The sequence below is a fragment of the Cyprinodon tularosa genome, unplaced genomic scaffold, assembly GCF_016077235.1.
Source record: "Cyprinodon tularosa strain WSP-4 unplaced genomic scaffold, ASM1607723v1 ctg610, whole genome shotgun sequence".
Lineage (NCBI taxonomy): Eukaryota > Metazoa > Chordata > Actinopteri > Cyprinodontiformes > Cyprinodontidae > Cyprinodon > Cyprinodon tularosa.
The window spans coordinates 363571-388065 of record NW_024039353.1 but is presented as its reverse complement, the minus strand read 5'-3'; the positions used below and the strand labels follow the sequence as shown (position 1 = coordinate 388065).

The 24495-nt window shown below is 35.6% G+C and overlaps 1 protein-coding gene across 1 annotated transcript; it reads left to right on the top strand.

Annotated features, from left to right (window-relative positions):
• Positions 1 to 936: 936 nt before the first annotated feature.
• On the top strand, positions 937 to 24495 carry pou2f3 (POU class 2 homeobox 3). Its single transcript, XM_038307467.1, has 13 exons — positions 937 to 1089; positions 1262 to 1318; positions 13610 to 13638; positions 17419 to 17520; positions 18647 to 18752; positions 19025 to 19113; positions 20146 to 20322; positions 20552 to 20693; positions 21039 to 21172; positions 22294 to 22458; positions 22892 to 22934; positions 23107 to 23224; positions 23962 to 24495. The coding sequence occupies exons 2-13, from the start codon at positions 1270 to 1272 to the stop codon at positions 24002 to 24004; spliced, it is 1197 nt and encodes a 398-aa protein (XP_038163395.1). The 5' UTR covers positions 937 to 1089; positions 1262 to 1269; the 3' UTR covers positions 24005 to 24495.

The following is a 24495-nucleotide window of genomic DNA, read 5'->3' as shown; positions in this document are numbered from 1 at the left end:
TTTGCCATACAGTTTCCGTTTGCCTACTTTTTGTCAGGTGTTTTCTCTTGCATATTTCTGGTGTTTTCCTTCTTTTTATTAGGTAGCTTCTCATAGTTTCCTCTTAGGGTTTTTCCTCGATTATCGTTTTTTTAGTCAGAACCATCAGGTATTCCATTCCCCTTCGTTTTAAATAGCCGGACCTCATCACTTGACCCCCTTCACCCTAATGTCTATGTCTCCAAGCCTGTTTCCTAACATTATTTCATTTGACTCTCAAACTCACCATGCTGCTTCTTAAAATCTGTCTGCATTTAAGTTGTGAACATCAGAACCTGAAAGTTTTAGATCTACAATGTCTTGCCTGAACTTTTCTTCAAAAAAAAAAAAAAAAATCTGACAGTTGAAATGTTGCATGCTTGGTTTATTTTCAAGCTTACAGAAAATAACATCGGTTCTGATTTTAGTGTCTTTTATCTAAACACTATCAAGGCTCCTATAGCAAAGGTTAATATGATATCTAGTTTAAAAAAAAAGAAGCAGTTTTTGTTTGAAAAAAGGGTCTTTTTGCAGGATATTAAAATCACACTTCTTTACTAACAATTAAAGAAGGCTTAAACTAATCCATTTTGTTCAGTTCCCATTCCCAGGTTTTCAAAGCAAGCAGTTTCCAACCTTTTTCTTTAGAAAAAGGGTTGTATGGAAATCAGCATTGACAAGTTTATAGAGATGAGCTGCTCCTCACCATCACTGAGCTATCTCAGTTGGCAGGAATAATACAAACATCACCTTGTTATCCAAAGCACCCCGATGGATTACTCCACTCAGCCCTTTTTGTACGGACACACACACGCACACAGAAATGAACGCTGTATATTTGCAGTAACCCTATTGTTGTTTTATGCAAACGGTCTGAATGAGGATAGGACGCACAGAGGCATATGCAAATCAGCTTATCAGGCGGCGCAGGGTGCACTGCAGAGGTGAACGCTTCTCCACTTAGGAAAATGCCGATGAGCAGCTGTGGATTTCCAAAAGTTTTTATCCCAACACCTTCATCTGCTTGAATAAAGTGAAGATAGAAAGAGGCTCCAAAACTTTTGACCAAAGGTAAGACCCTCTTTGAGAACCAAGCTTATGGATGCTTATGGTTTGTGCAGCAGTTTGGAGGGGAGGGCACATTAGAATAAACTCAAGATCATTTTCCTGGGTGGCCTGAGTGCCTCATTGTCCCTGTTAAGTTACAATCCAGTAGGAAAATCAGCTATATTTATCATTACAGATATTAAGATGAGCTCAGACCCGGTGGAGCAGTCGGAGGCTCTGGCTGAACAGACAGGTAAGGAAATTTCACCTTCAGCAGAGCTGAATCTGGATACCAACACATAGATGTGAGTCAGGAAAGCTGCTTTGTTTGCTGTGAAACTGCTGGAGTTTCTCCACTAAGCAAGTTTGCTCTCCGCTGTTTACAAATCTGAAAATTAAGGTGTGGGTTTAATCTCTTAAACTGGAGACCTGTGTTTGATATTGAGATGTGAAAACAATATATTTTTTTAGATGATCTGCAAGTGTGTGTTTGACCTTTAGGTGTCTTAGGATCTTTACCTATACGATATTTGCAGCATCGTTGCTGTATTTAATGAGCATGAGGCCTGGTTTGTCACAAAAAGTAGAAACATTTAGGTGCTTTGTGAGATTTTGTGTGCAGACAATTTGGCAGTTGGCTTCTGTTCACGCCTGAAGCTATTTTTCTCAATGACACTGAATGCCCACAGGCTGAGGATGCCAGCCAGCCTGCCACAATGAAAAACCAGGAAGAAGCAGCATAAAAATGTGGAACTTTTATTTAAAACAATGAACCCATGAGAGAAGTGATCTATCTGTTTCGTGGAAGTGATAAATGTCTTTCTGTTTTTGGTTCGTTTAGACCTTTAAATCAAGTCTCTATACAGGTTTTCTATAGAGTGTCTTCCAGACAAAAGCATAACATAGAAATATCTTAGATGATCCAAAACAAACAAAACCACATGTGCCTCCAAGGCGAGACACTACAGATGGGGGTTTTCTTCATGGTTTGGGTGAGGAGTCACTAGAAGGCAAAAAAAAAAAAAACGTTTATCTCAGGTGAATCTCCACCTGCACCTGCTCCCTCCGCAAACTTGCCTCCTAGAAGTTTTGTTTACACACGAGTTGGAGTTGAAGCCACCAGCTGCGTTGATGAACCAGTGTGCAAGAAGTTTACTTCTGAAAATATGCATTTCATCAAGTCCATATCTATAGTGCTTTATAGTGTTTTCCCCTTTTAGATCTCAGATTGTTTATTGTACATGTAGCTGTTTCAGATCTACAGATTTTTTTCTATATTACACAATTCTAAAATATATTTTTTAGATGATGATGTAACATATTAAGAGAGATAAGCTATTCAACCAAACTGGCCCTGTGTGGAAAACAGTAATTGGCCCTAGACATCTTGGCCCATTCTTCCTTGTTGTTTTAATTCATTCAAACTGGAGGCTTTTAGAGCATTAGCAACCTTCTGGGGTCATATCAAAGAATCTCAATTCAGATCAAGCCTGGACCTTGACTACCTCACTTCAAAACCAACATGTTACTCTTTTTTTTTAAAGCTGTTTAGAGGTGAACTCGCTGGCGTGCTCTGCATCATTGTTCTGCTTCACAACCCAAGCCTGATTGACATAAGATAATAAAATGCTAGAATTACGCTCACCTTCTGGATTTATTTATTTATTTATTTTTTTTTTTGGTAGATAGCAGAATTCATTCATTCTAGTAAGTTTTCAAGTTTCTGAAGCAGCTCTGTGTTTGCTTGTTCTGATTTAATGGAAGCCAACCAGAACTTTTAGTCAATTAGCTGAGCTGCCAAACTGAACAGTTTCCAGCTGTTTCAGCTAAAAGCCTATCTGTGGTCGTCCTGACCCTGATGTGTAAGAATTAGCGCAATGAGGCTGTCCTGATGTTCTTTTTCTATAATACAATTGAACTTTATTGATCTTACATTGGAGAAATTTACCTCTGCAGTTAACCCATCCCCTTGGGGAGCACTGGGCTGCCATCGTGGGGCACCTGGGGAGCAATCAGGGGTTAAGGGTCTTGCTCAGAGACTCGGAGTGGAAGTCTGTGGGACTGGGGCTTGAACTCAGAACCTCAGGATTCCAAGCTCTATCCCCTAACCACTAGGCCGCCACTCCCCCAAAAAGCTCAGATTAACTTTACACCAGATTTATGGGATATGCAACTTCCTTAAGAGTTTTCTCTTAAAAGAGTTTCCCTAATGGATGTTTTTTTTTTTTCAAATGTGAGATTGGATCTTATTTTAAATTTTTTAAATTAAAAATAAGTTTCACTACCATTTTAGGCTTGGGAGGCCTGCAGTTATTTAGATGTTGCTTTGTATTTTTTAATGACCTTCTGATTGAGTGATGTTGTTGGCTCTTTTGGAGCAATTTTGGTAGCTTCTGTTTGTGGATAATGAGTTTTCAAAGAAAGCCTTTAATAAAACGATGGATGTCAAAGACTCTCTATTAGGATAAAATCACCACTACATGTTATTAAACAGGTTTAATTTAAATAATGTGATGATTCCACTGCTTTGGCAAGTAAGGGTATCTAAGCCTTTATCAAAAAACATTTTTTTCTTATGAGTTAATTCATGACTTAACAATGTGGATGGTTAGTTTTATACAGAGAGCTGAGTTGGGTGGATAATTTTTCCCCTTTAATAACTTCTGAACAAATCATTTTGAAATTGTTTGTTTATTAATCTGGTTTATCTTTGTTAAATAGATCAAATTTAAATACAGATTTGAATTATCAGACAGTGACAAATCAAAAACAAAGAAGAAATCTGTACGGTGGCAAATTTTCACAGCTGTTAGAATCTAATTCTGGCTTAAAATCATTGCTTTTATTTTTCCTTAGCATGTCTAAACTTGCTCTGAGCGAAATACCTGTTGGACTTTAAGCAGGTTAGCAGTACGACAGTAGGCCACCGGACTGAGGCTCCCTGGAGCAAAGTTAAAACCACCAGTTAACGTGCATGCTTTTGAAATGTGGTAGGAAGTGAAACACCCAGAGAAAACCACCACAGCATGAAAATGGCACGCAAGAAAGAAAAGGGAAAAAAGGGAAAAGTTTTAGTGTCACGCGACGCGACAATGTGTGTTATTCATACCCTTAGACCAGGCGGCTGTGGCTTGTATCCAGAACCATGTGCGAGGCGGGTTTATTCAAATAAAATAACCTGGCAGAGTTAAAGTTCTGCTGATTCAGATCATTCAGGAGAATTTTAAAAGCATGATTTTTCCACCCTGACTTACAAAGCTGGAATCCCATTTCGAGCACTTCGAAATGTCTTGCTACTGAAATATGCTCCGTGAATAAGCTTCCTTTGCCTTGATGGTTACAAACTTAAAGTTAAAGTCTAGTGACCCAACAACAAGTATGTCTTTTTATTTTTAATTTAGGTTGACATTGCACTAGGAATTTTTCAGACAAATTCCAGCTTATTCATCCGACCAAATTTAGCCTAAACAGATAATAAAGCTTGTTTGAGTGGATGTGCTCTCTTCGTCCTCTGACATAGGAGCTGGCTCGGAGCTCGTCTGCCTGGCTGTGTGTTTCCTGGACGGGGCCGCCTTTTACAGCTGCTTTTTGTGTCTCTGCTTCTGTCTCCTTGAACCCCAGTCGGCCTCGGCAGATGGCTGTCACACTGAGCCTGGTTCTGCTGGAGGTTTCTTCCTGTTATAAGGGAGTTTTTCCTCTCCACTGTTGCTACAAGCATGCTTAGTGTGAGGGATTGTATTTCAGTCAATGAGTCGATGCAATCAACTGGTTTTCCTTAGATAGAAAACTTTTTATCAATTTGACTGTATGATCTGGTTGAACTGTAAAGTGCCTTGAGATGACATGTGTTGTGAATTTGGCGCTATATAAATAAACTGAATTGAATTGAATTGACCAAAGAGGGCCACCTGAAAAAATCTTTTTAAATACATTTTTGAAACTGTATCTGTAGATGTCTTTTTTTCTGCAATTTATCCCCCATCTTTTGCATGCTTCACTGAAACTTTTTAAAAACTTTTGTCAAATAAAGTAACCTCTTCTATTCAGTACATTTTCCAAGTGAACCTTTGCATGAGGATCTTTTTTATCCTCAATCATACTGTTGTGATAAAACAGGCATAAAATTCAGACATGGCAACAATATCTGGAAAATAGGGAGTCAAGACTGTGGAGTTGTTCAAACGAACAAATGTCTAAAGCTAAATAGTGTTGGCCGACAATTAAAGTTGGTCTGTGTATAAGAGCTGCTTTAGCTGATTTTTCCTAGTAGGTATAGATAAATTAAAATAACCATTTACATGTATTTGTTTGATTATGTATTAACAAACCTAATTGACTATTTTGATTATAATATTTCATATTTAATAAAAATGTGATATTTCAAATTATTTAATATCCTCAGGTTTATTACAACTTTGTGTTTTTACACAATCGATTTATGAAATAATTGGGTCAGGTTTAGGACCGAAGTGCAGACAGATGTTCTGAGGAAGCACTGTGAGTTTAAGAATAACAGAGAAAACAGGGAAGAACAAATTGAGGAGTCACAGGTGAACTGAATTTTCCTATTAAAGGAATGCTCTGGCTGAGGGACAAATGATTGAGCATAGATAAACAGGTAAAAACCCACAGAAGAAACAAAGAGAATGTATCCAAATATATATAGTAATTATGTCAAGAAAAAAAATGAATACAAAAAAAACTAAGAAATATACAAGAGAAGTAGAAAGCACCTAGCAAAAAAAAAAAACAACAACAAGAAAACAGAACTAGTATGGCAAAAATAACAGTATTTGGGAATTTATAATGGACCAAACAAATTACCGTAAACCTGCACGACCTGACAACTAATAGATAAAATCCAAAAAAATTTTTTTATTGTTATTGCGTAAACATACGATAATCTGATTACAGAAACATTAACTCCCTTACAATGAGGAAAAGTAAAAATTGCTTCAATTTAGAAGTAACTGAATCTAATTTATCACATGGCTTAAATACCCTGGATATGTTTAATCATTTCTAAGGACCTTAATTTGGTTTAATGGAAATAGAAGCCAAAAAAGCCCCTTATTTTATATTGCTCCTATTTTAATATGGAAAAAGGAGGTTTGATCAAGCAATTAATAAACACACAATACACATTAAAGATGCTTTTTTTTTAGGACCTAATAGGGTAAATATGGAGATATTGAAGAATATTTACCAGCCTAAAATTGTGATTACCAATAATAAGAAGCTGGATTACTGTAAAACACATCGAAAGTGAGAATCAATTATTGAAAGACTTTACAATATTACTACTTGTTATGTAGGATCTAGAGTGGTAGAGTTGTAGATATGTAGTGCACCTTAATAACCTGTAGAAATGCCTTGTATTTTATTAACTTTAAATGGGTTTAGACTGATCTGGAACTACTTTACTGGACCTGTCTGGACAGGACTGAAATAATGAGATTTATTTTCATACTATTTGAGGTGATTGAAGCTATTAATCTTGTAAAGTACTTTGAAATTACATTAACTGTGAACTTGCAGTAAAGTAATGAACAAAACTGAGCTCAGTTCAATAGAAAAGAAAAGGAGTTTTTCTTGTTTGAAGGAGCCACTCAGTCCAGCTTATTTTTAATTCTCTCTAATTCTAGTACTTCATCACAGAGGATGTTACAATATACCACTTTACATATAAACGAAAATAACTGACTGAAGGCCAAATTCATTTCAGTTAAACCTTCATATTTCACAAGAAGAGTCAAATTAGGTTAAATTGAATTTGTTTAAAAAAAAAAAAATCTTCAGGCCAATTAGGAAAACTGTGATTATTTAGCTGGTGGTGCCCTTCATGGTTTAAATTACAGGAATGGGAGATCAGAGTAATTATTGTTAAAGACTTAACAAAAGGCTGTGGAGACATTTGCACCATTAGGACACTGGTCCTCTGGGACTGGAACTGGGCGGGGCCAATCAAAGGATCACAGCCTTGATCTATTTCTTTATACTAACAAAACTCAGCAGTGCTGCAGACAGAACATTGCAAACCTGTGGTCTTTCATAAAGGAAAACTATGCAGTTCTTTGGTATCAAATCCAATCAAATTGACCCTATAAAAAAAAGACAGGAGGCATCTTCTATATGAGACCTCATTATTTACATCTCATTTAAAACTGTTAAATTCCTCTCGTGTGTTTTCAGTTTTTTGTTTCTTTGATTCAGTGAGGTTAAATTCAGTTATTTCTACTGAGCCGGTCTGAACTAAATATAAATCTTAATGTGGACAGATACAGAGCATTTAATGAAGTTTGCGCTTCTCCTCACATCAATCAGGTCTGCATCTATCCGAGTTTGGAGACAAGCTCCTCCTTTTTTAGCAGAAAGAAACCAACAATCCATTAAGGCTCAGTATGAGCACCTAAAATAGCCCTCATATTCATTAAAATGGTTCTAAATGTAGTTCTAATATTACACATTTCTACTACTGGAATATGATTTTTTTTTTAATTACCAAGTTATGATTAAAACATATTTATACCAATTACTTGGTGAAATCCTGAAGAATATTATTTAAAACTTTATGTATTTTAGTAACTTACTTAAATATGTGAAGAATTATCTTGATTAATCACACAAAGACTAATGCATTTAAATATTTCCTTTGCAATGATGATTTTTCCACTTGAAAACCCGGAATTTAAGGTTATAATATTAAATCAGGACACAAAAAAACATTAAAATGTGGACTCTTCAAAGTCTGTTTTATATGTCTGCTGAAAGGTTGTGTTTGTTTAGTTTAAAAGGTATTCTTAATATTACAAAAGAACTTCATCATAATGAGTATATTCTATTTTAATAAGAATAGTTAATAAAATAGTCAGCTGATGATTTGTTTTCTGTTTGCCATGTCTGTTGGCATATCTAAGAGTATTAAACAGGATTCCAAACATAAAAAAGAAGTTTCTATGAAATATGTGCACGGTTATTAATGTGTCCCTGATTTGTACAGTATATATACAAATGTATAGGCTTGTTACTCCATTACTATTGTTGCTCCATCTCCATTACTAATGCTACAGTTTCTTTTCTTCATTTCCACTCTTATAATTTGCTTGACAGTCTTGGTCTGAAGTTTAACGATCTACAAACAGTTAATGCGCTCATGTGCTCTAAAAATTAACAAGGGAAGCAATCATGTAATAAAAACAGGTTTCATGCAAAGTCAGAAGTTTCCTGCAGTTAGCATGCTGACATGGGCAAATCTTGAACGGCACAGACAGAGTATCTGCATGGTGTAGCCTGGATTAAGTTGTCTTCTTTTTACTGTTGTCTTGTCTTGTCTGCGGAAGCAGAATTCTAGGAACTACTGTGCATTTTCAGTGTTGTTTGTTTTGTGGTGATTATTTTTTTTTCTGTTTTCTTTCTCCTCTTCCCTCTCTGTCTTTCTATTTCTCTCGTCTTAATTCTCCTCCCCTCTCCCTTTCTCACCTCCCTCTCTGTCCAATGCATATAATTTTATTCCCTAAACCATATCTAATAAAACTTCATACATAATTACCCAGTGGAACCTTGTGGCAACAAACCATAATGGTCTACTACTTATTAAAGCAAATCTGTTGGGCTATTATCCAGCTCCCAGGACTATACTAGTGAAACAGGAAATAAAACAAAGATTAAGTCTTGTGGATACAGAGTCATCTGGATGATATCTCAGCATCATGTCTTAAAAATCAGTAGCTGGAGATCACATTTTGAGCTATGCTGCAGAGTCAAATTTGTAAGATAGGGATGCTTGAACTTTTTTTGCTCAAAGCCAAATATTCGTCTGCAATTACTGCCAGTTTATTTAGATTGTATTAAACAATATTTAGCCATATTTGCCTTTGTAACCATCCAATAATATACTTATTAGTTTAGTAGAAATGATTGAGATTTCTGATAATAGGTGTATTATCTGAACCGACAGATCCTTTTAAATTGATCTAAATCAATCTAAGAGCATTTGGAAGTAGAAATAAAAAACATCTAAACTAACCTGATTAATTATGGCAGCAGATTCACAAGGTAATTCTCATTGATGCACATATCTCAGTAATTATGCTATTACAAACTTAAACCAAAATAAGATGGCATTACTTCATTTGGAATATTTCTGTCTTTTTTATGGCAAATCTAAATAAGCCTTTAATGTTGTTTAGACCCCTTAATCAGAAATATTATGCTCCACCTAGTTACATCAACACACTTTCACCTTATATGTCATCCCTGCAAACTAAGACCATTTCAAGACGTGCAGACTGCTTTTTTAGGAAAAAAAGAGATATTAATTAACACCCACCGCCATTTTTTTAGGTATACTAAGTGGACACAATAGCAACGAAAACATCTATAAATTAGTGTGAATGATCGAAAAAAAATTAAATAATTACATTTAAACATACGATCTTAACAAATTGTGAGTTGTAGTTATCCTTATAAAAGTGAGGTAAAGGGACCAGATGACATTCCAAGGTGAAAATGTTTGTCCCAGATTGGGAAAAACAGTATTTTTTTAGATATGGCCAGAAAATAAAACTGCTTTCAGTACAAATGCAGTAACCGAAAATATTGAGAAGTTCAGTGTGTATATTTATTGATTTGTTCCCTCACTAAAAAAATAATTTTTCTCATTTTCCATGGATTCTGTACAGATGGGGGTCATTTTTCTTCACCATTTCATATGTTTGCAGTTTTGTTGGTTTCCTGCATTTATTCAAAGTCAGTGATTGAAGCAATCTTTTAATAATCTACTGCAGAAATGTGGAGTACTACAATAATTAATATGTATCTTCACAAGGTGTCATGTAGTTATTTTGGTTTCTTCATCTTTCCTGTCAAAAATTGGCCCAAACTGGGGCCAGAACCTCAGAACATGGAAAATATGAACGTTTTTATTCTCCCAGATCTGGAGAAAGAAATTGAAACTAACTCTTTTTAACAGGCTGATGGAAACAAAGGGCCTACAGTTCCTATATTATTAGATTTTTTATGAGTTTGCCTTTTATATGTATCCCCAACAGAGGTTCATTGAGATTGAGACCCTCTTAATGACTGAATAAGGCGTAAATCAGGAGTAGAAATACAACTTGTTTGATAAACATTTAGGATCTATTCTGAAATAAGGGAAAACACAACTTCTTCTTAAAGGAAAACACTAAAATATCTTTAGGAAGGCAGAAAATATGATCATTAATACTTTTAAAGAATAAAATGAACTTTTTGGTAGCAAAAAAAATATTTTATATTGTACACAGCAGTCATTAATCTATTTCACACGTGATATATTTGAAAAAATATATTTTTAGAGATGTTTTCTGTTTCTTTTTCTGGTCTTTTCTAGTTTTCCAGCTTTTTTGATAATTTGCCTGTTTGCTTGATATTAGAACCTACAGATTTTTTTTTCTAGACAAAACAAAAAATATTTATTTTATGTAGCTAGTGACTTTTTGTGTCTGCGCACTGATGTGTAACTATTGCAGGTCACATGTGTGCCGGCGTGTGCGTGCGTGTTGAGGCCGAGGCTTCCTGCACTCAGAGCTGATTTGCATGTTCTGGTCATTTCCATACTGGAACCTTGGCTGTGAAGCTGGCTGTGCTGCAGGGAGGGGGTGAAGGGTTGGTTTGGAGAGGTGGGGGTAGGGTAGGGGGTTAAAAGTGTATTTGCATTTTGTGTTTAAAGCAGCTCCCTGCCTCTTTCGTTTGCTCTCTCTCTCTCTGTCTCTCACACACAGCCCAATAGGCCCAATTTGACATTCAAATGATGTGAGCTTACCCAGTAAACCTTTGTACCACCGTCCTCTGTGATCGTCTCCTCACACACACTGACTTCTATCTGTGAATCTTCTTAAAAAGATGTGCATTTTTTTACATGTCTATTACCTTGCAAAGGTATGTTGATAGCTTAAACCTTTTTACATTTGAAACATTAGCGACACAAATTTCCATGTGTTTAATCAGGATTTAATGTGGGGAACAAACACAAATTAGTGGTTCATTGTGAGACATTTGTTCTGAAATAAAATCTGAATAATGTAACATGCATTTGCTCTCCATTCAGTACTTTGCTGCACCACCTGTTACCCTGGTTACCACTGGACTGAGTCTCAATCTGCTGTAAAACTAAAATATCCATCTTTTACTATTCCTTTTTTGGAAAAAGAGCTAAAGTTTATATTGAGTGAGCATCTGGGAAGATTAGTTTTTAAGTCTGGCCACATTAAAACCATTTGATTTTGGTCTGGACTTTGACTGAACCATTTGAAGATGGCCGCTCTGATCTAAACCATAGCATTCTAGCTCAGTCTCTGTATTTGGGGTTGCTCTGCTGAAAAATGAACCCCCACTCTAGTCTCACCAGCAACTTGAGGTTTTACCTCTGGATTGCCTCTAAACATCTCTGAGCAGCTTCTTTCGAAATAAGCATTCCCACAGCATGATGCTGCCACCATGCACATGGTTAGATTACCTAGAGAAATATAGCTTTAAATGTTTACCATAATGCTCATTTTTGGTTTCTTCTGCCACAAGCATCTTCCTCCACATGTTTACAATTTCTCCTACATTGATTAACGACTGGATTCATGGAGTAGGACTAATGTTTGTCCCAGATCCCCCATCACCAAAGCTGCAGAAAACTAAAGCCCCCTTGGAAAAATAGGCCTCTTGGCTATTTCTATTAAATGCTGGGCTCTTAAACCAGGTGAACTATTCTGTCTTGTTGGATTAGTATTTGTGTCATATTCTTTATGTCCAGATGACTGATATGAACAGAGTTAATGAGATTACAGAGCTAAAGAATATTCTTTCATAACTTTCTGTCAGATATGTCTGCAGTGTTTCTCCATTTTAATAATGCTGTTGTTCAACTAATGTTTTAAATAAAAACTCACTGAGGTCTTTACAGCACAGTAGATATATTTACAATTATGTCAACTCAATTTACGACTTAAGTTGCCTGCTGAAAGACTGGGGTTTTAATTAAATGTATTTAAAAGCATTATATAAAAAGAAAATACAAAAACAAGCATAATATCCAAAATCCAGTATATCTATGAACAATTGGAAGAAATTCTGAAGCTCTATAAAAATATTTAATCCATGAATCAGTTGTTTAATTTTTGAATTAAGTAATGTATTTAGAAATAAATGTGATCATGAATCAAGTTTATTACTTTTTTTATTTTTACTGAAAATATATCTAAATGCCTATGCATTTTTTATTAATCATTATATAACTGAAAGTATATTAATTAATTGGTTAGTTGGTTAAGGGCTATGTAAAACAAACGTAGGAATTTGACTACAGACCACAGTGCAACTATTACGCTCTCTTCTTCATCTTATGTTCTCAATGAAGCTTGTTTGTTTAAATTTACCCACTGATAACTCTGCAGAGTCCCATTAAACATTTTCACTCATCTTACATTAATTGAAATTACTTGAATGAACAGTCATCAGAAATCCGCTCATTGTCTATACCCACGTTTCATGCAAGGTCTTGGGTCACTAACAGGATAAACTATCATGCATCCAAGGCTATTAACCAATCAGTTATGTTTTGTTTGGCGAAGTTAATAAAAAGAGGCTATAAATGTATTAGGAAAAAGTGTACGTAGAAAGATCCCAAGCTTTACGCTGGGATGCAGCTGTGCTGTAAATTGTGCCACTGTGCAGCCCTCATGTATGAATTTAAAATAATATATAGTTTTAGTTCTTATTTGTATCTATTTGTTTTATCTCTGTTTTTATTTATTAATTGATATAAATGTCACAATAATTTGTTCAGTTCATGAACTTCCCTGTAAAAGAGCATTATTTAATCGGTTTGTTGATAAGAATTTCAACTGTGCATTATTATATTAAAAATAGACATGATCCAGATTATTGGTCAGGGACCAGAATATTCATTTATTGTTTGATAATTTCTCATCTGTGATCTGGAAGTAAAACGTAATAATCTGCCTTCCTCTCTTTCACATTTAATCATTTAAAATCAAGAGTTCACACCTTTTTTATATACATCAACTTCACATTATGAGCAACTTAATGCGAGGAATCTACAGTTTGTTTTCTTTTTTTTTATGTGACAGTCAGCCAAAAAAGGAAATGAGTAAGTGAAGCCATGAAAACAAATGTATTGTATTAATCCAAAAAAAAAAAAAAGCATGATTGGTGAACCTCTGATTATTAAATGTATTTTCTGCAATGGTAGTATTTGAACTTGAAGCACAAAAAACTGAATCGAAAAATTAAAGAGGCTTTATTTACTCTTCAAATATCAAAGAGTAAATGCTTAAATATTATGTATTTTAAAGGGCAAAATCTCTATAATAATGAAAAAACTCTGACAAATTTTCTAATTCGAATTTGCAGTTAAAGCGGTAACACAAAATACATTAAAGTCCAACACTTGCTCTTTCATAATGGTCTTATAGTTGATTTGCTTTGGATTTTATTTTACAGAAGGCTATATATTTCTGATCTGTTTTCCTTTTTTCTCTCTTTCCACATGCAGAACGAAACGGAATAGACTTCAATCGACAGGTGGGTGCCTGACATCACTTCCAGTGTCCAAATTCTTATGAATGAGGATTGTGTGAATGAGGCCTCTGTTTCCAACGCTATGACTCAGGATGATCTTTTTTTATACATATGATCCCTTCCTCTTTGCTTGCATGCAATCCAATGTTGGTCAAATAAATACATCTCATAATGAAAGAGAAATGATAGTCAAAGATGACCACATGCAATGCTGGGCTGTCTGTATCGCAGAGAGGATGCATGTATGGCTTACCGTACATTTAGGAGAATGATTCTTCACTGAAAGGAAAATCTTTAGTGGAAAACAAACTAAAAGAGCCCACAGTTAATCAAAACAGTTAGATAGATGGAAAAAACAGTATAATGTGCCACAACAGAGCCACAGTTGGATCTATGATGTGTTGGTTCTTATGGCTGTGCTTTATAATCACCAGACTAAGCGGCAACTAACGATTATTTTACAAATCAATTAATCTATCAATTATTTTTCTGATTAATCGATTACTAAATTAGCTGACGATTATTTCAATAATCGATTAATATGATTAATTGTTTTAGCCCTACACCAGACAAATTTTAATGACAGAGATAACATAAGGAATTACTAACAGCTAATTACACTTGATTAATATATGGAATATTTACAAAGAAAATATGAACCTTTATAAAAGAAAAGTTATGCAATCTAAACCTAATAACTGATTCTGCCACAATTTTGGAGCACTATTGTTGGCAGAATTGTCTCAATTCAGCAAATCTGGAAAGGTTTCAAGCCTAAATAGGCTGATTTAAGGTCATCCCACATCATCTCAGTTAGATCTAAGTCTGGTCTCTGACTGGGCATTATTTTGTGTTTTAAACTAGTACGTGATAGTTTAGATCATTTTCCTGCTGCATGATGATGATGATAAGGACATCATTTTGACAATTCACTGCATATTTGTTGAATTCCTTCTTTTGTGTCTAAAACCATATGAGTGACGCCACTCTCATGTTTAAAAAGTGTAGTGAATTAGTATTGGCTCCAAACATATTGTGTGTCAAAACAGTGGATGGATGCTGGTGGATGTGGCAGAGGACCCAAATGCAGAGTACAAGGAGGCGAAGATGAGTTTTTGCTGATTTAATGAAGACGCGAAGGCAACAGAAGCGAAATGAAAAACAAAAAACAGAAAACAAAGACCAGGGTACGTCAGGGAAAACACACATGAGGAGCATAGTAACGACGAGAAACAAGGACCGGGGAACTGCACAGTAACTGTATGTATGGGAGACAGAACAAAGACTGAGGTAATCAGCTAATAGGGAGCAGGTGTGGATAGAAGCAACTAGAAGGGAGCAAGGGAAAAGGAGACTGGCACATGAGGGCAGCAGAGAGAAACACAAAAACACAGCACTGGTTCAATATAACTAGAAAACAATTACAATAACACAAAATGGAAAATAAACCAATGGCCAAGAAAACAGACATAAATAACTGAAAACTTAAAAAGAAACTCAAAAAAAGAAGTCCAAAGGGGAAACCATGACCAGAAAAAACTGATGAGGGTAACTCTTCCGCTGTGGGGAATAAAATCAGCTCCTCTTTTTCCTGTTCTGTTCCCTGCAGTTTTACTAGGAATATGCTAAATTGTGTTGTCCTTATGAGGAAAGGTTCTATTCCTGGGTTGGCTTTAGGGCTGAGGTGAGAAACTGAGTTGAGGTTGAGTTGATCGGTGATAGGAAATATGTGTGTGAGGATCTGTTATGGAGGGCTAATACACTGAAATGGAAGAGAAGGCGAAGTCCCCATAGGTGTAGGTGGACAAAACATCGTGTGTGGAAGTGTGCTCCTGTTTTAGCATCAGAGTGAGGATCATTTAAACTATTTCTGCATCAATTTGAGGACGGTTTGTATCAAAGAGAGGAAATTTTGCTCATCCCCACTTTCAATTAGGTTTAGAGCTTAAAAGTAAATTGAATTTAGATTAAGTAAATGGTTAGGTATGCACTGGTAAATATTGGGTTTATGATTATTGTCAGGGTGAACTTAGAAATTCTGATTTTAGTGCAAGTGTATTTGATTTTTTTGAATAATCAAACTCAATCTAAAGCACCATTAATGTCATTTTCGACATGTTAAGGTTAACTCAGCATTTCCAATCATAACCAGCCGTCATGTAACTTTTACCCAGAAGTGTTGCTAAAGTCTTAAAAATCAAAGCACAATTTACTTACCATGTATTCAATGAATAGGTAAATAATATAAATCAGCTTCTTCTCCCCTCTCTAAATTTCCACCATGACCCCCATTGGTGGCATTCAGTTTGAAAACCACTGAGATAAGCTAAACGTTAAACTTAGCCAGCAGGCTGATAATAAGAGTCATTTGCAATAGCGTTGGAATTAGCATCATTTTACACAATCTATGCTTGATTGAAAAATTAGTAATTGATGCGTAAAATGCCAGAACGTTAATATGTTTTTACACCAACCATGAACAAAATGTTCAGCTCCAATGGGAGGAAACATCTTGTTGCAGTACAAAATCAACATTTTAAAAACCAGCTTAATTTACTAAAAAAGAAATGAACAATAACATATTTGTAGATAAAAAAAAATATTGCATCCTTCCACTGCCACTGGCCAGCCTGGCCTGCTGAACCGTTTCCAAGTCTGTTCATTAAATAACCTTTGTTTTGAGTTACAAAAAGCTGAACCTCTTATTGTTCCTAAGGACAAAGAGGCTGTGTTTTGACAGAGCAAACCAGGATCTACACCAAGTTCCTGTTGATCATTCAATTATCTAAAAACTACTGAATGTCTGCTTTAAAACTTCAACATATATGAAAATCTAAACATAATATTATTATATTCATTGACGTAAAAAGCAAGGATTAACATACTTAACCACATGCTTTCAATTTGCAGGATTGCATCAATGCTGTCGCAGCATATATGGCTTAAATAAACTTTAAATATTTCTTGATTGATATAATATCCTAAAGGCTTTTTAAAAATATCCGTTGTCTGTGCTATTTGATAGAAAATAATTCACTTTGATAAAAATTTTAAACTTTTTAGACTTAAATGTAAATATAAAAATGTTTTACTGTCTTATACTAGTCAAATATTAATCTTTCTGTTAGAAACATGGTTCCCAAGTGACACGGCAAACTACACTGATAAAGCTAAAATAGGTGCTGCAGAAATGCCTTCTCACTAACCTCACAATGTTTTTGTTTTTTAAAAGTTAAAATTATTTAATCAACCGTGGAATGATTCTTTAGATAAAGAAGATGACTTCAACTGAACATATTTCCATGGCAATAAAGTTTAACCGTGGTGTTTTGTTGACAACATAGGTGTTCTTTATGCCAGAAAGCATTTGCTTTAGTCTTTTAAGATTAGTTGATGGTGTTAAGAAATGTCTGGGAATGTTTCCAGATCAAAAGGTTTACAAACTTTAAGTGTCAGTTTGATTAATTAGAAACAAATTACACAGTTTGCAGCACCGTAATTATTATTATTTTTCATTCTGTATTTTGAGGAAGTGCCAAGGGGAGTTAGGGGAATGGATATTTGCATAGCGGTTCGCCCAAAGGGAAGGTTGACCGTCTATCGTGTTTTTTTATCACAAAGAGCGACCAAACAGGTTGTGAGGCCTGTGAGTTTGGTCTGCATCTATGCTGTGAAAATGCAGTCGGAAACATATGTTTCCTGCTTCTATGGCCTCTGTCACATTTAGACAATTATTCTCATATCTCCACTTTTCTATTTATTTATATGTTTGCTGCACTTTAGATTAAAACAGAAGACCTCAACGACTCTCCTCATTCAACCTCCTCTGTGAAGACATGTCACCTCACACAGAGCTCTCCGGTGCATGGGGGTCAGCTGACAGGGGTAAGACAAAGCCCATTAAATCATGCTCTCCTTTGTCAGTAAGTTTCCACATGCTGTGTAACACTGATTTATCCTAAACAATTTGAAAAAATTTTTTTTTTAATGGTATCATATGATGTATTACAAGAAGATGGGACATTAAGAATCCCAAAAAAAGCATTAAACTATCTTATAGCGCTTGCCATAAAAAAACATTTTTCATTTGTTTTGTTTTTTTCCCTAAATGATGTCATATTTTACTAACACTTAGCAATGAGCATGACTTGAAAACCAAAACCTGTCCCATGGACTCATTAGGAAAATCCTTGCCCATGACAATGAAGGCAGTGGAGGCTTCCTCTCTTTGAGGCCACAAGAGTCGCCCCCTGCTGGTCGTTAGACGGATAACAGTTCAAAGTGGCTCCATTCCATCTGCTGGAAAATAAGTCATGTTAAATAGAGTCTGTGCTTATATTTCTCATTATATATCTGTTACCATCACAGACAAAGATGAGAAAAAAAATAATTTATGTTTCATTTAAGATTCGTAATCTGATCTAAAATCACTCATCCTACAATTACCAGTTTGCTTCCCATTTACAATTTGTATAAACCACCTTTTTACCAGACAGTACCAAACACTGATCATACAGCAAGAGAGAGAGATCTCTGACTCCTCCTCTGCTGTGCTCCCTTCTCTCCAGCTCACCCATGGGGATTTTAGTTAGATCTAGGTGTGTCGACCAAGACAACCATAGAAGTCTGATTTTGTGTGAGATAAACTATTTCCTGGGAATCTTATTACCATAGTAATAAGGCCTTTTGAGGAGAAGTAAGCCCCAAGTATTACAGAGCTTCCACCGTGCTTATAAGTCTTTTTCGCTAAAAAAGCTCTCTTGACCACATAAAATGACTCGAATTAACCAACTCTGCATATTTACGTTTACATCTGAGATTTTTTGTTTTTTTGCATATTTAAAAAAATACAATCCTTTTATTTAAAATTGTAGGTTTTTAATCAGAGATTACCAGAAAGTTTTCTCTACTTAAAGAAATTAAAAAACCCTTATAACTTCTAAATATAAACAAATTTTCTTCCCGTTTTGCTTTTCTAAAATAAACCCAACTCTACATGTTGTATTTTCAGGAGCTCACCTCCCTCCATCCAATGCAGCAACTGGTTCTGATGCCGCCGTCTCACCTGTCGACTCCCTCCCCCTTCCTAATCTCCCAGAGTCCCTCCAGCCACCAAGGTGGAGTCTCAGTGAGCTTCCTCTATTTCCAGAGTTCAAGTAGAGACTTAAGCAAGTAACTACTGGGAAAAAATATGACCTCCTCTATAAAAAAAACAATTGAGTTTGAAGATAGAATGCAGTTTGAGATGGTAGTCAAAGATATAGTTTGATAAATCTCAGTGTGAGAAGAGATAAAAAAATGTGGAATTAAATGTAAATGTACAGAAAGATGCTCAGTTCTGTCCATCCAAAGCAGTTATTGATAAACCTCCTGCTGTGTTGCTTGGCAGCCCTCCTGCAGCCGAACCTGCTCTCCCTTCCCGGCCAGAGTCCACAAGGTCTTCTTCAGCATCAGTCTGGGCTAGCGCTGACTCCACAGGTCAGTCCTGCTCTCAGTTCTCACAGTTTTTAATTGTCAGAAGATGATAGAACTGCTGTTGGCCTGCTTTCAGTGTTAGAGCATCTGCGTGCAGAAGTGGAGACGAATAGTTCCTTTAGCTTAAATAAACTATTCACTTAAAAGCATTCAGTGGTTTGATGGTACAACCCGTTAAAGCAACTGATCCCGTAAAATCCCTGTGGGGTGATTCCTCATGTTCATACCTGTATTGATTCAGTTGAAATGAGGTTTATGGGTGTTTATTCATGCACTGCTATTGTTAGCCGAGGAAAGAAAATTTCACTTTGTTCTTAATCTTAAAGGACACTGCAGTAGTAATATTCTGTTTGTTTGTTCTTAGCCATTATGCAATGCAAAAAACTGAAATCTAAATAAGTAATTTTTTCTTAAAATAAGTGCAAAGTGCATTATTTCTGGAATTGAGTAGGTAAGTGAGGGACTTTGCCAATGGAACAAGACATTTTACTTTTAAAATGAGAAAAAAAAACTTGGATTGTCTTATTTCAAGAGCATAATTATCTAATTATCTTATTTTAAGAGTAAAAATAGTAATTCCATTTGCAAATTATCTTATTTACCTACTCAAATTTAGAATAAATACACTTAATTTAAGAAATGTTGACTTATTTTTAGGTCGTATTTGCAGCGTGTTCTAGGTTTTCTGTTTAGTTCAAAAGTAACCTGCACTATTTTCTCCCATGAATGGTTCCTATATTGAGTTTCACCATAAACCTTTAATTGAGGAACGCCTAAGTGTATTTAGAAGCTCATGCCTAATTTAAAGTGATCTTATCTGGAAGAAAAGCCCAGATCATCAGCCTTCCACCACCATGCTTAATGACAGTTAGCAAGGGTTTTCACCAGATGTGGTGCTGTGCGTTGCAAAGAAAAACAACACTGAAAGTATTAAAACAAGTTGTGGGTTCCTTTTTATGCTTGTAGTGATTGAATTGTCCCTTTAATGCCTTCGTAAAGCTGAAGATCAGTCTGTGGGATGGTTTTCCAATGCAGGCTATGAGTCGCTCCGGGTTGGCTGGACCCTCTATGGAGAACCACATGGACATGTCACACCTGCAGATGCCCAAACACATATCTGTGGCCCCGCAGGAGGAACCCAATGATTTGGAGGAACTGGAGCAGTTTGCCAAAGCATTTAAGCAAAGACGCATCAAGCTGGGCTTCACTCAGGTATTGAAAGAAAGATAATAACATTGATTTACTTTGAGGATCCTGAAAACCAGCCAAAAGTTTGAAAATCTGGTTAACCTGTTATTGGATTTAAATGTGAATATCTTCCTAGTTCTTTGTTCACTTGTGTTTCCGTTTTTCTGTAATGGATGGTCACCATTCCAGAGATTTTAGAAATGTTATTTTCTGCTTGCTTCATTCGTCTTGTCATTATTTTGTCTTCTCACAGGGAGACGTGGGCCTGGCAATGGGAAAACTTTATGGGAATGATTTCAGCCAGACCACAATATCTCGATTTGAGGCTCTGAATCTCAGCTTCAAAAACATGTGCAAGCTCAAACCTTTGCTGGAGAAGTGGCTCAGTGATGCAGGTACACAGAACTACAAAATAAGAGAGCTTTGGCCTTTGAGAAAAAATCCTGAAAGGCAAATATCAGTTTCCCAAAATGTGTTAGTTATTTGCATCATGATTATTGGTTTTGAAGTGCAGGGTGATCATAGTTCTTCATCATTGGGGGAATCTATAATAAGGATCTATAATAGAAAAATATGCTTTAGGGAGGCACCTCAAAAAGAACTTTAGTGACAAAATTCACAAAATATTTAGAACACTAGAAGAAGCTTACTATAATGGAATATAATTTAGCATATTTAATGTGTTGTTTTCTTGCTTTTTTGAGCTGATTACACCGCTAATTTTTTTTCTCATGTTTTAGAAAACTCACCTTCTGACTCGATGAACACTCAAACCTCTCTGCCTCCTCTGATGGAGGGATACGGACGCAAACGGAAAAAGAGGACAAGCATAGAAACCAACATCAAGCTGACGTTGGAGAAACGTTTTCTTGACGTAAGATCAAGACAAACAAACGTTGAATTCTGTTATTTAATAAACAAAATGATTTAGAAAGTTAAAATGCTAATGAAACGATGATGATATTGTTAAAAAAAACAACCTGACTTTACCCACCAAGAACTCAGAATCAAAGAAGATCTCTAAAGAATGTTAAATAATTTCAGGAACATCATATAATACATTTGCTTTTGATTCTGTATGTTTCTAGCTAATGTTCAGCCGATCTCACAGGTGTGAAATAATGCAATATATAACTGCGATGGTTTGGTTTTGCACAATATTTTCATCTTCTACTCTTGGAGGAAAAAAAAAGGCTAGATGTTTTTTGATAGACGAAATTATTAAAGATATAAATATGATCTTGAAAGAAATGTTGAAATCCTGTAACCAACTAGATTTTATGTGCAGGTCATCCTACTGAATGTGAGCTTGAACCTCTGATATGCAAAGTTTAAGATCTAAATAGTTAAATTTATATGTACTAATCTTACCATATAATCTATAAAGCTGAGCCGTTTCCAAAAAATCTTATCCATGACTAAGAAGTACTTAATAAGGTGTATTCCCAAACAAAATTCAAATATTATTCATGTGTTATGGTTGCAAGTCGAGCCAGCTTTCTAAAATAAACCATTAGCTCTTTAAAATCCACTTTTAATTCATAAAACGTGCCTTTCTTTACCGTTAACATTAAATAATGTTGAAATTTAGTATAATCAATAAACATAAGCCATTCCTTAGTGGTGAACCTGCTAAAATGCTAACCTTAAACCCTTTTTCTGTCAGAGATAAAAAAATTAGCATTAAATGGTCAATCTTTGTTGTTCCCCCCCAGAAAATTTCAATTTTAACCACCTGTATTATAATTTACCGTCAAATTAACAGCATTTCTTGTGGTAGATTACTAGAAATTCTAAGCATGTTAATAATGTCACAATGCATGTTAATTAATATGGTGACAATACCCATTGTCAACATAAGATGCTGTAAAGTTAATGTGATCAAATCCATCAGTCTAAAGACTGAAGGATAATCATACTATTGAGACACTGTTCTGGAAATTATCCAGATAGCACAGACAGATTTCTGATTTTTTTTTTTCTTGTTGGTTTCAGAATCCAAAACCTAACTCAGAGGAGATAACCTTGATCTCCGAGCAGCTTTCCATGGAGAAAGAGGTTGTTCGAGTTTGGTTCTGCAACCGCCGTCAGAAGGAGAAGAGGATCTACTGCCCAGTAGCTACTTTACCAGTCAAATCGCACAGCTACAACTCCAGAATGGTAAACTGTCAAACCCATCCCTCTCTTAACTTGAATTTGATAATAAAATTAAACCTTTTAAGGACTAACCTCTAACCCCCTCCAGCCATTACTATAAAGAATGTTGTTTTCTTTTTAATCTCCTTCATGAGTTTAGTAGTGCACTTTTTTTCTTTTTTTTTTTTTTTACTTTGTTGAGATATTTTAATCCTTTACTCATATAAATTCAATCTAGTTTTGGATTTGGTGATTAAAGTTAATTTCATGTTTCTTAATTGGAATCTCTGGAAGCCTGAAAAGAGTGAGAATAAAGTATGAATGATATTTATAAATGGGGCAACATTATTTCAACAACAATATCAGACATTTTGAGTAAAAGCACTCGTTGATTTTATAGAGATGTCTATTTCTTAACATTCGTACAATCCTAACGTCTGTTTTGAAACGGTTTCAGGCTTCTACATCCAGGTCCTATAGTCCTTTGGCCTCAGGTGCAGGTGAGTACCGTCCTCAATTTACCAGATAACTGTCATGACTGTCTGACAAAAAAGAAGACAGTTTGGCTAGTTTCCCTTGAAATTCAAATAATGAAACTTCTTCCACTAATGAAAATCCTTCTATAATAATATTTCTATGGTTTTGAACAATGTTTGGTCCTTTATCTTTCAGTTTCATCAAATTCATCTCCAAACAGCACAAGTCGGGAACCATCTCCCAACAGCCTCTCAGTTGCTGCCTCTGTTGCTCTGACCTCCCAGGTCAACCCAGCTTCGTACAGTACGCCTGGGTAAATACATGCTACTGAGTGTGTCTTATGTGAAGCTGAAATATTGTCTGATGTGAAAAGTCTTATTACCTCCTCCTGGTTATCTTAGCTCAGTTGATACTTAAGTAAAAGTCCATGCATCCATTATCTGACACGCTTGTCCCAATTGGGGTTGCGAGGGGTGCTGGTGAATGACAGGTCGCCAGTCCATCGCAGGGCAACACAGAGACAAACAGTACATACAACCTTTCACACATACACCTAAAGAGAATCTAGAGAAGTTAGACCTAACAGTCATGTTTTTGGACTGTGGGAGGAAGCCGAAGTACCCAGAGAGAACCCACACATGCTCAGAGAGAACATGCAAACTCAATGCAGAAAGACCCCAGGCCAGGAATCAAACCCAGAACCTTCTTGCTGCAAGGCAGCAGTGCTACCCACTGCGCCACTGAGCAGCCTTGAGTAAAAGTCTATAAAACCAAATGAACAACAAATGTTATTTAAATCATATTTCTGCTACAAATGTTTGAGATTATACAAAAAAAGCCCAAATAAATTTATAATAGACATTAGCTTTTGATGCTGTTTGTGTTATTTCAGTCTTATATAACCAACTTTGCATACTCAACTGACATATGTGGTCAAATCTCACTTCTAGATTAATAACTGTTGATTAGACAACTTAAATTGCAGGCTACCCAGTATAACTATGAGATGTATAACTATATTTCTGTTTATTTCCTTATTTGAACTTTCAGTTCCTGGTACCGCGCCTGGAATGCTCCCACTTATCACCACTGAGAGCCACAAACTGTATCATACAAAGCTTTTAAAGAAGAAGGAAGATGGATTAACACACTCTCCTTATTTTGAGCAGGGTTACAACTAATATGTTGTATCAACAAAAATTAAACACAACACAAAGCAGGACAATAAGGAGAGGACTTGGTTACGCAGATTTTTCCTGCCAGTTATTTGTTCATATTCCAAGGAGCCTGGAGAAAGTCAAATCATGCTCAGGGGATTCCTTATTCGATTGAAAAAATGAAGGATGAAGAAAAATAATCATCAGAAGCATCAGCTGGAAGTCTAATTTTTGAGTACTCAAGCTCAACACCTTTTTTTTTTTTTTTTTTTTTTTTGTATGTTGAAGGATTCCTGTGCAGATTCACTGAAATTTCGTCAAACTTCTTCTTTAGTCATCTTTGTACAAAGCGTTTATCTGCTGATAACAGTGCTGACTTGGGTGTGCTTATATTTAATTTAAATGTAACTTATATAGTGCTGATTCA